This window comes from Gastrolobium bilobum, unplaced genomic scaffold (assembly GCF_033153095.1).
Source record: "Gastrolobium bilobum isolate Gb01-03AN ecotype WA unplaced genomic scaffold, APGP_CSIRO_Gbil_v1 utg1204, whole genome shotgun sequence".
In the NCBI taxonomy this organism is placed as follows: domain Eukaryota; kingdom Viridiplantae; phylum Streptophyta; class Magnoliopsida; order Fabales; family Fabaceae; genus Gastrolobium; species Gastrolobium bilobum.
The window spans coordinates 1-12,078 of record NW_026895683.1 but is presented as its reverse complement, the minus strand read 5'-3'; the positions used below and the strand labels follow the sequence as shown (position 1 = coordinate 12,078).

Sequence of the window (12,078 nt, the reverse complement as noted above, 5' to 3'; positions counted from 1 at the left end):
GGCCCTAAATTCCTCCATCTTGAGAGGGTTTATAAAAGGCTTGATAGGGCTATTGGGAATGAGGCTTGGAGGGCTGCCTTTGAAGAGGCTGATGTCCTTACTTTGCCTAGGTTGTTCTCGGATCATAGTCCAATTTTGGTCAGAATGGTGGGAGAGGAATTTTGCTGGAGGGAAAGACCTTTTAGATACTTAAATGTTTGGCAAAATGATACCAGATTCTCTCCTTTTCTGAAAGCCAGTTGGGTTCCCTCTTCTGGTTTGCTAGATAATTTGAAGTCTCTTGTTCCATTGCTAAAGGACTGGAATAAAAAGGTTTTTGGATTCACTCATTTTAGAAAAAAACAGAATCATTGCCAGATTAGAGGGGATACAAAAAAGGATCAGTTCTGGTATGAGCTTGCAGTTAGAGAAGTTGGAGGCTGTTTTGATTAAGGAGCTTAATGTTATTCTTGATCAAGAAGAGCAAATCTGGTTTCAAAAGTCTAGGGGTGAGTGGTTAAGAGATGGTGATAGGAACACAAGATTTTATCACACTAGTACAATTATTCGCAGAAAAAGAAACAAAATCCTCAAGCTTCAGGATGATAAAGGCAATTGGGTGACTGATGAGGAGTGCTTAATTAACCTTGCTAGGGGGTTTTTCTTAAAGCTTTTTAAGGATGAGGCTGGGGAAGCTTGCTGGTTTCAAACTAATAATTCTTGGTCGGGGCTAAAGGTGGATCAACTTGATAGTTTAGACTCATTGTTAACTGTAGAGGAAGTGAGAAAGGCTTTTTTCCAAATGCCTCCTTTGAAGGCTCCAGGTGTGGATGGGTATCCAGCTTTTTTCTTTCAGAGGAATTGGGAGTTGCTCAAAGACCAAGTCTTTAACAGTATGCAGCATTATTTGTTGTACCCGAACCAGATCTGTGAGATAAACCAAACTCTGTTAGTTTTAATCCCTAAGGTTGAGAGACCTTGTTTGATGAAGCAGTTTCGGCCTATAGCTCTTTGTAATTCCATCTACAAGGGTTTTAGCAAAATACTAGCTAATAGAGTGAAACCTTTGCTTGAGGAGCTGGTATCCCCAAATCAAGCAAGTTTTGTGCCTAAAAGGAACATCCAGGACAATATAATCGTTGTCCAGGAACTGATCCACTCTATGCATAGGTTGAAAGGGAGAAAGGGTTTCTTTTCTATTAAAATTGATTTAGAAAAGGCATATGACAAGCTGAGTTGGAACTTTATTAGAGCAGTCTTGGAGGAGTTGAAGTTTCCTAGATCTCTAGTGGATGTTATCATGGGCTGTGTAACTAGCCCTGTTTTGGAGGTGCTTTGGAATGGGTCTAGAACCCCCAGCTTCTGTGCTCAGAGGGGTATTAGACAAGGACACCCTCTTTCCCCCTATATCTTTGTTCTTTGCATGGAAAAATTATCTCACTTGATTTTGGATGAAGTGGAGAGTAAAGCTTGGATTCCTTTTAGAGCTGGAAGGTCTGGGCCACACATATCTCATATTTTATTTGCTGATGATATTATCTTGTTTGCAGAAGCATCTTTATGCCAGCTTAATTGTATAACTTCCTGCTTAGACAAGTTCTCCAAGATGTCTGGTCAGTGTGTTAGTTTTGAGAAATCATGTATATACTTCTCCAAAAATTCTGATCAGGAAACTGTGCAGTCCATTGCTGATGGTAGTGGGTCCAAGGTGGTTAAGAACTTAGGCAGATATTTAGGAGCTTTTATGAGGCATGGCAGAATAAATAGGGATCACTATGCTGATGTCATTGCTAGAGTTCAGGCAAGATTGCAAGGCTGGAAATCCAAGTGTCTATCAATGGCTGGGAGGATTACATTAGCTAAGAGTGTCATTTCTGCCATTCCTAGTTACCATATGCAAAACAATATAATCCCAGTTCATGTGTGCAATGCTGTTGAAAAAATGCAAAGGAATTTTATATGGGGTGATGAGGAGAACAAAAGAAAAGCTCATTATGTAGCTTGGGAAAAGATGTGTCAACCAAAGGAGTGTGGAGGGTTGGGAATTACCAATTTGAGGACTCAAAATGAGGCTTTTATGCATAAACTAGCTTGGAAAATTATTGATGAGAAGAACAGTCTTTGGGCTCAAGTTTTGCTAGGGAAGTATGGGAGGAAGATGGATCCTAACCGAGGATTAATAGCAAAGAACAGTGATTCAGTTCTTTGGAAAAACATTGTCTCAGCTCGTGGCAAGATTGGTCAGAATCTGGAATGGATTGTTGGGAATGGTAGATCAATTCTGTTTTGGACAGATTTGTGGGGTGGCTGGCAGGAGACTTGGTTGGAGAAAGCTTTATCCAAACCTCCAAAATCTGACCTTAAGCTCACGGTGAGTGAGGTAGTTGATTATAATGTTGGAGAATGGGACTGGAATTATTTGAGTAAGTTTATGGACATGTCAGCTTGCAGCAAGTTGAGGAAGATGATTATTCCTGATAGTAATTGCTCTGAAGACTGGCTTAAATGGAGAAACCTTGCCTCGGGAAAATCATTGGTGAGGAATGCATACTGCATGCTCTTGAATTCTAATTGTGCTAAGGATAAAATTTGGGTTGCTGTTTGGCATTGGAGAGGTCCATTTCGGATGGCTGTGTTTCTTTGGATAGCCTGCCTCAACAAACTGCCTGTGAGGAGTATTACTGGGTTATGGAGTGGGGGAGAGATTCATTGCCCAACTTGCGTGGTGGGGCATGAAACCTTGATGCATGTGCTGAGAGATTGCCCGGTTGCTAGAAGAATTTGGGAGATCTGGTTTAAGGGCAATATCCCTAGGACATTCCTTCAAACTGATGATCTGGAGTGGTTCAGGTTGAATTTAGGCACAAGCTTCTCTTCTCATCTTTGGCAATCATGGTCTGAAATTTTTGTTGTTACTTGCTGGTCCATTTGGCAGTGGAGGAATGCTTCCATCCATGAGGTTCTGTTTGTTAGACCTCAAGATCCAGTTTATAGGATTCTTTGCTATTTGAAGGAGATGAAGATGAGTAAAAGAGTGGAACCTGCTGCTGTTGATTGTAATCATTCTGTAACTCTGAGTGGGACTGGGCAGCATGCTTATAATAGCAAGGTGAAAATTTTTGTAGATGGGGTTGTTTGCCTAGCTAATCAGAAAAGTGCTTGTGGTGGTTTTGCCTGCTCAACTAGTGGTGACTGGCTTCGTGGTTTCTCCTACACTATAGGAAAATCTTCTCCTTTGGAAGCTGAGCTAATAGGCATTCTTCATGGTTTGAAGCTGGCAGCAGATTTAAAGCTATCCAATGTTTGGATGGGAAGTGATTGCCAAGAAGCAATATTGTGCCTTAGGGAGGAATCTGAAGCATACAGGTTCTCTTCCTTGTTAGGTGAAATCAGGAAAAGTGTTGTTGCTTTCAAGCATGTCCAGGTTGATTTTTTATCTAGAGATTGTAATGGTGTAGCTGATCTTTTAGCCAAGTCAGGTTTGTATTACAGGGATGATGAGGCAAGAATGTTTGCTTCACCCCCTGGTAGTATAGTGGATGTGTGGAATACTTTCAGTGTGAACTTGATGTTAGAGCATGTGAACTCTAACATGCATCATCTGTCTTTGTAGTTGTGCTGGGCTAGGCCCTCCATTTATACCAAAAAAAAAAAAAAAGAACACCCGTTAAGTGACAAAAAAAATTAAAATAATGTTTTTTAATTAAATAATGATTAAGGATATTATAACTACCAAAAATTCTTACTACTAACTTACTACTCATCACATCACCATTGGATCAAAGAGAGAATGTTAAAAAGTTTTTGAAGAGAGAGAAAATGTTAATCTAATAGTGATTAGATAGGTAGTAAGTTGGTAGTGAAAAATTTTAGTAGTGAGAATATTCATCCTCTTAAATAATTACGCATTTATTGCAGTTTTGGGAAAAATTACGGATCTATTGCACACTGTGACGCCTCTTTTATGCGTCACATGTGACGCCCCATTGAGGCGTCTCACCCTAAGGGGGAGACGCCCAACCGTAAGGTGTTGACACGTGTCACTTTTTAAAAAAAAAAAATTAATTAATTTAATCATAAAACTTTTGACTCGAGTATCCAAATCAGGTAATTTTTTTTTTGATTTCACATAACTTTTTGAAATCTACGCAATGACATATTATTTGATATATTTTATTTCTCACCAACATAATTTAAATTTAAATTAGGTAATCCTTTTTTCTTAGATATTTAGAATATTTATTTAATTATTTCCTTTATTAAAATAGATTTTTCAAATTGATTTTTGAGTTTAAATCACAAATCAAATCTTTATTTTTTTTCCTTATTAATAAAATTTAAATCACAAACCAAATTTTTTTTATAATAAAAATAAAAAAAAATATTTTTTTAATTTAAATCACACATCAAATCTTGATTTATTTTTTGCATTAAATCACAAACGCAAAACTCATAGGCTTATGAGTTTAAAAATGTGACACGTGTCAACACGTGTCAAAACCTAACACATCACCAATCACGTCTAAATTGAGTTTCAATCAAGAGGCAATCACGCCTAATTTAGGTAATTTTATTATTGAAAAAAATTCATTAACCATCATTAATTTCAGACCACGAATAATAACCCAGAAGCTTATAGCATTAATCATTAATTTTAAAAATAATATCCTTCTTCCTTAGAAATTTAGAATATTTATTTAATTATTTCCTTTATTTCTACAGATTTTTTTCAAATTGATTTTTTAGTTTAAATCACAAATCAAATCTTTATTTTGTTTTCCTTATTAATAACAATTTTTATTTTTATTTTGAATTTAAATCACAAACCAAATTTTTGTTATAATAAAAAAAATTTAAATCACAAATCAAAATTTTATTTATTTATTTTTTATTAAATCACAAATCCAGAACTCAGAGGCTTCTGGGTTTAACCGCTCTTATAATACCATTCTTGAAAATTAAAATTGTGTTTGTGAGAAATAAAATATGTCAAATAAGATGTCATTGCGTAAATCTAGAAAATTTATGTGGAATCAAAACAAGAATTACCTGATTTGGATCCTCGAGTCAAAAGTTATGGCCTTTAGAAGTTTTATGATTAAATTAATTTTTTTTTTTGGAAAAAAAAGTGACACGTGTCAACACCTCATGAGAGACGCCCCATTTGGGCGTCTTCCGCTTAGGGTGAGACGCCTCAATGGGGCGTCACATGACGCCCAAAAGAGGCGTCACAGTGTGCAATAGATCCGTAATTTTTCCCAAAACTGCAATAAATGCGTAATTATTTAATTAAAAATCATTATTTTAATTTTTTTGCCCTCGTTAAGTGTCTGTCTGTTATACTCACTGTGGGTAGGGATGTTAACGGGCCGAGCCGAACCGAGCTTTAGTCTTAAAAGGCTAAGCCTGTGTTTAAATGTGTCAGCCTGACCAAGCCTGTTACCTGTTATGAATATAATTTCAGCCTGCGGCCTGTCTTATTTACAAAAAACTAAAGCCTGATTTAGCCTGTTTAAAACAAAACAAGACAACAAAAATTTATCCAAACAAAATATACAGTCAACAATACTAGTAATTTCATAAATATTCGTAAATTTAATGTATATCCAAAAAGCATAATATAAAACAAAATCATTCAAAAAGTTTGTTTAATTAATAAAATGGAATGAAATGGATTGATGAGAGAGAGCTATCACAAGTAGTATAAAAGAGTATAAAATAAAAATAAAAATTAATATATTAGGCCAGCCTGAGAGGCTCCAAGACCGAGCTTTTAAATTGGAGCCTGAGACCTTTTTATTAAACGAGCTTTTATACAAGTCCTAGCCTGCTTCTAACAATCAATTTTAGACATAAAAGCTCAGGCAGACCTTCACGAGTCGAGCCAAAAGCCCCTGCAAGGCCCCTGGCTCGTTTAGCACCCTTAACTATGGGATTAATTTCACATTTAACAGGAGATAACACTACACATGTATGGAGGTATGTTCTTGCTGTTTTTTTTTTTTTTTCATAGATACATACATTTTTATATGCATAAGAGATTAAATTATTTTTTATATTATAAAAACATTAATTCTTATGAGAGGCTTTCCCCACCAAGATCATGACTTTAAAAAACTAAAAAAATCTATTAAAACAAAGAAACGAAATTGTGAAACATTTTTTTTTAGGTTAAATAAGCTAGAATGCATTTGAATGAGGAGATTAAAAAAAAATAAAATAAGAAGAAGAAGATTATAATAAGTTTTTCTTTACAGTTTTAAAAAAAGAGTAAGTCCCCTAAATTCAGATTACCAAAAAAAAAACCTTAAATTCATTTTTGAAAAATTTGGTTATAGACATATTAATCCTTAAGAATATAATATATTATTTAATTTTATTTATTATTTGGGCACTTTAATTTTATTTATAACTCTTTAATCGTGTTAATACTTTTTAATTAAATTTTATATTTTTCAAATGATTATAAATAAAGAGAAAGAGGTTATACTTATTACGTATTTTTCTTATTATCTATTACTATCAAATCTTAATCGATGATTTTCGTCAATCTAACGGTTGTAATTTATGGAGTCATACTTATTAATTAATTATTAATTTATAATAAATTACAACCAATAAATTGACAAAAATTAACGGTTAAAATTTAATAATAAAAAAATACATAATACGTATAACATTTCCCATAAATAAAATATTTATTTTGAATGTGTAATATATTATGATAGAGGTATGTAGTTTTTGCCAAGAAAATAAATTTTAACAATATAACATCTTTTCAATCAAGTGTTTTTCATTTATTATGATATTTAACAAATTTAATTTCTAATCAATTATTTTTATTTTTAAATTTTGTAAAAATATCACAAGTCATAATTAAATTAAGGGAAAAAATATCTAATATTACTATAGACAATTTTGTCTAATATTCGTCGTAATGACATTTTATGGTTAAAAAATTAAAATGATAAAGACTATTATAAACTTAAAATAAATTAAAATTATAAATACACCGTAATTTCTGTCCTAAAATGACGTTGCATTGGGAAATATTAGACAAAATTATCTAAAATAACTTTAGAAAAAATGAACCCCTAAATTAAATATTTTAAAATAGGTTCGGGCTTACGGACCAAGTTTTTCAACCCAATTCGGATGGACTAGCTCATTTTTTGGCGGGTTGATAGTGGGGTGGGGCAGGGCGAGTTGTCCAGTTTGCCAGCTCTAGATGGCATGCTGGTTTGAGAGAGGTGTTGGGAGGAGAGGGTGATTTTGATTTTTGGAAAAAATCCCGACGTGTCGAGTTCGACACTCCACGACACTTCAACGTGTGTTGTAGAAACCTAAAAAAGGATTCAAAAGTTGCGTTGCGTTGCATTTTTAATTCTAACTATTAGATTCTTTAAATTACTATTACCATTTTATTGAATTTAATATAAATATTTGCGATATCTTATGTTTCTTTGCAAAATTAATGGGTATTATAAGTTTAGCTTCTTCTTTTTTGTTAAATTATTGAATATGAAATATAATATACGCAACATAAATCAAAAATATTATTCAATATCAAAACGTGTCCTAACGTGTCGAAATCTAATATTTTTTAGAATTAACGTGTCGGAGTGTCGTGTCGTATCGTATCATGTATCCCGTGTCGATATCGGTGTTACATAGTATGCAGCGTTGCAAGAGCCCAGAAAAAAGGGATGGCATTAGAGCAAAACGGGCTCGGCTCGGTAGGCCAACCCACACTGCCTGCTAAATGGGGTAGGGCGGCTAAGTTTTTCAATCCATCTCAAAAGAAGAGCAAGGCGGGGCCGACTTATTTTTTGGCGGGTTGATGGCAGGCATAGGAGGACCGAGGCAGGTCAGTATAAAATTGGCTCGGGCTGGCAGGCCAACCCATCCAATCCGCCAAATGGGACGGGCAGTTTTTCAGTCTAATTTCAAAAGCGTGGCCGAATGAACTGGCTCATTTTTTTACGAATTGATGGTGGGATAAGATGAGATGGGGCGAGGCGAGCTCTCCAATTTGCCAGCTCTAGAGGCATGCCGGATTGAGAGAGTTGTTGGGTGGAGAGGGTGATTTTGATTTTTGGGACGAAAAGTATCCCATGGTTTGGCAAGGAAAAAATATTTTTTATTTTGTGCAGTGCCCTTAATTTTGTTTTGTCCCGTAATGTTTAGGGATTAACATTACAAGATAATTTTATCTTATAGATATATACGTGGAAATTTCATGTGGGCCATGTAAAAGAAAGAAAAACGAAAAAAATAAATATAATTTTTAATATTTTTATATATATGTCAAAAATAAAATTATCTCCTTAAAATGTTGGACAAAAAGTTTTCTGCTTTCCATTGTATTATGTTTAAACAAATCAAATGGACCCTTATATTTGTGAAATAGGATTTAAACTATTGATACAGCAAACATTTCAAACAAATAGGATTTAAATACAGCAAACATTTCAAACAAATATACAAGTTTAAACTTCTAACTATAAAAGGGGAACGTTAGACTATTCTGATTAGGAAAGAAAAAGATCTGAAATACAAGATGAGTTATCTTGTTTATCTAAATATTTTCTTCCAATGTGGTATCCAGATATATAACACAAAGTATCTAAATACATATTATACAATATCCAATATCTTTGAATCCATAAGCAATCGAATACCCACATAAGCCAAAAATACAGCAAAAATACTTCCTCACTCACATATTCATTGCTTAAATATGCAAAAGCAAACTAGATGGTACTTTAACCGAATCAATAATAGTACATGCATTCACATTATGATATCCCAAATGGAAAAATAGCAATTTATGGTGTATATTAAATTTATTTAACCAACACACAGAGCAACCCATCACATAGGTAACAATTTTGGAAACTTATGCAAGTTTCAAGCTTACTTCACTTCATCACAAATACATCGTTTCTGAAAGAAGCCATTGTCTCAAACAACCACAAGCATTTAATTTTTCAAGCAACATTATCCAATATACCTTCTAAAATTGAGCCTACAAGATGTTGTCCAATACTTGAACATTTAATAAGGTAACATACTCTTAATTCAAGTTTTCCCAAACTGTTTTAGGTACAACACCATGATTGATCATGACATGTATGATATATACATACATCACTACATAACATATCAAAATATAATCATAACCACATTATATCTCCATAACAGAATCATAACATCTAAATGCATGTAAAAACTCTGCCTATCAGCCATTAAACAATCATTTGATCTATCCTCCATTTCGGGGCAGATGTACATAAACCAACTCTCTTCTCTTGGGGTATATCCCATACTATCAAGCCCCCTAAAATAGTAACCCAAAAAGGGGTGAAAAAACTAAGTAAGCTGAAGAATCCCAAGTTTATTCCGTATTTTTGAATAGCAATATATGGATTCTTTCAAAAATCTTATTCCCTTTCCTTGCACAAGGTTAGTCCAAGATAAAGTAGACACAGTGCAAGAAAATATCTTCGCAATTTATTCACATAACAACCAATTGCACACAAATTTTCCATACGAACAAGCAATCACCACAATAAACACAATTGTTCACCATAAAGCACTTTCAATACAAGTGGGCAGCCCCACTTTTCCAAACAGCGGCACCAAGCTGGTTCTCCAAGGGGTTCATTCCTTATTCTTGCAGCATACACAATCAAGTCAACCACAATACTTCTACATTCAATTGCCCAATCAATCTTTCATGTGTATTTTAAATAAACAGTGTCGTAATAACAACTTCCCATTCACATTGCAAAAGAAACAAGCATTGTCTTAACCTTATTACACTGTAATATCCCTCGTAAAACCGCCAAGGTTATAAAGAAGATCCCTGGCAGCAAATTCAAATCAACATGGCAGTAACATAACAGCCTAGGTTCTTTGGCTTAGGTAAGCATTCAATCTAAATTAAATAAACATACAATGAAGTACTCACATATAGGGAACAAACTATTCAACAAACAATAGTTAGTATAATTTTCGTACCCAATGAAATACACACATTCAACATAACTAAATATCTAACAGTAATGAGGTATAATTAAAATCGAAAACCATAATAAATCGAAAACCATCCTTGGTTTAGAACTGCTCTCTTACTCTGCATTTTCTTTTGTCTAGTACATGCTATTCAAGTTGCAGTTATGACGCTACACACTAGGATTAAGTAGGAAATGGAGATGTTCCCTTCAAGTCAGTATCGCAGCATGGAGAGATAACACAATTGAGATATCTAGCTACAACTCTCATACAAATGAAAGAAAAATATGAAGCAATCTAATTATGATAAAACTGCATATGTTGTGATTTCTTTACATCCTATCAAAATGTTACATTGAAGTTTTCATCAATGGTTTGTGGCACATAGTGGTGTCATGGAAGTCTAGAAAAGCATAATCAAGCAATTGAGACTTGTCAGAATCTGTCATCCTTGCAAAGCCAAATGAGTTTGTCCAAGTCTCTATCGCACTATCAGTGGAAGGCAAAACCATCCTCTCAATTCCTAAGTGACACAATTGCTTCTCAAGCTCATTCATCAAGATGCTACACATTCCTTGTCTTCGAAACTGCCTCCTAGTGGCCACAAAAGGTATCTCTGCAACCTTTTGACCATAAATCCTTATGGTTGCAGCAGAAACCACATGATCATTACTCTCCATAATCACAGTGTAGAACCCACGAAAGTTCAAACGCTTATGTTCTGAACTTCTACTAAAAATAACATCTGATATAATATTTCTTCCGGTGAGAGCATCAATAATTGGATCAAAACACTCGTGGAATACACTAAGAGCCATACTCAGCTTGCTTTCAATTTGACTTAAGCTCTCAAGATCTTCGCAACAGTTATCACTTTTCACGGTCTTCAACAATGTCCAAGTTAGGTTATCCTCACCCACTGGAATTGGTTTTCCTATCATTTTCTGTAGACTGGAAAATATATCCCCACAATCAACACTGCAAAAGCTATTATTATTTGCGCATCCAAGGTGAAATTTGCTCTCGCATTGATAACAGAAGAGAAAACAGTTATCCGGATAATTATCTGCACAATCTTCTATGCATGAAGGTCGGTTGCAGATTTTGCAGCAGCATGGGGGGCAGAACCAATCACCATCAGGAACTTTCTCAAGACCAAGACAACTAAGGTGGAATGAGGATGGACATCGGTCACATAGCATTAGATTACCCCCATAACTACAAATGGAACAAATGTTGTTGTTCCTGTCTTCATAACCACTTTCGCTCTGCATCAGAACATCATTCTTTTTTTGTTGCGAACTCAGTGCTTCTCTTTTGCAATCTAACAGTGACCTTCCATCTTCCAAGAAGATACTGGCAGATGGTCTGTGCTTTGTACAATCAGCATGAGCCTCAAATTTAGCGATGGAGAAAACCGAACCACAACAATCACAAGCTATTCTTCCACAATGCAATAGCCTCCCATTTTTCACCACATTATTTCTACTGTAACAGAATACCTTGGATTCTGAATGCACCACATTGTTGTCTATCAGCCAAGAGATGATTGTTCGTTGATTCCCAGAACTTTGTGCCTCATCCCCATTCCTTACCCTTTCGCTCGATCGGAGGACCTTACCAGCTCTTTTACCACCTACGAGACTCATGGGTTGAGAGTATTCATCATCTGACACTTGCTTTCTTTTCTTGCATTTTCTTGGATGCACCCTTGCTTTCTTGCATTTTCTTGGCTGCTTCTGTTCCTGTGCAGAAGATGAAATTGCAATGGTTAGATTTTTTGAAAATGCGTGACACTTAATATAATTAATATCTACAAAAAAATTGAAATTTGAGGACAGCAAATCATAACTATAACAAAATTAAGAAACAACAAACTAATGAATCGTTGGTTGAAAGGAAATTTATTACCAGGAACAACAAAATTTAAAAGGAATTTATAAAAGGAAATTAAGAAACAGCAAATCATATAATTAATAGATTGTTTCTTTTTGCAATCTTTAAGGAAGTATAATGAGATAATTAAAGAAAACTGTACCGGCACTGCATAAGGTTGGAGGGTCTTTGTCGGAGTCCACTCAT

General features: G+C 34.7%; 1 protein-coding gene across 1 annotated transcript; it reads right to left on the bottom strand.

Annotated features, from left to right (window-relative positions):
- Positions 1 to 10,325: 10,325 nt before the first annotated feature.
- LOC133289654 (increased DNA methylation 1-like) lies at positions 10,326 to 12,072 on the bottom strand. The gene is made up of 2 exons (XM_061487646.1): positions 12,035 to 12,072; positions 10,326 to 11,741 (listed from the first exon to the last, which is right to left on the bottom strand). The coding sequence occupies exon 2, from the start codon at positions 11,643 to 11,645 to the stop codon at positions 10,347 to 10,349; it is 1,299 nt and encodes a 432-aa protein (XP_061343630.1). The 5' UTR covers positions 11,646 to 11,741; positions 12,035 to 12,072; the 3' UTR covers positions 10,326 to 10,346.
- Positions 12,073 to 12,078: the final 6 nt, after the last annotated feature.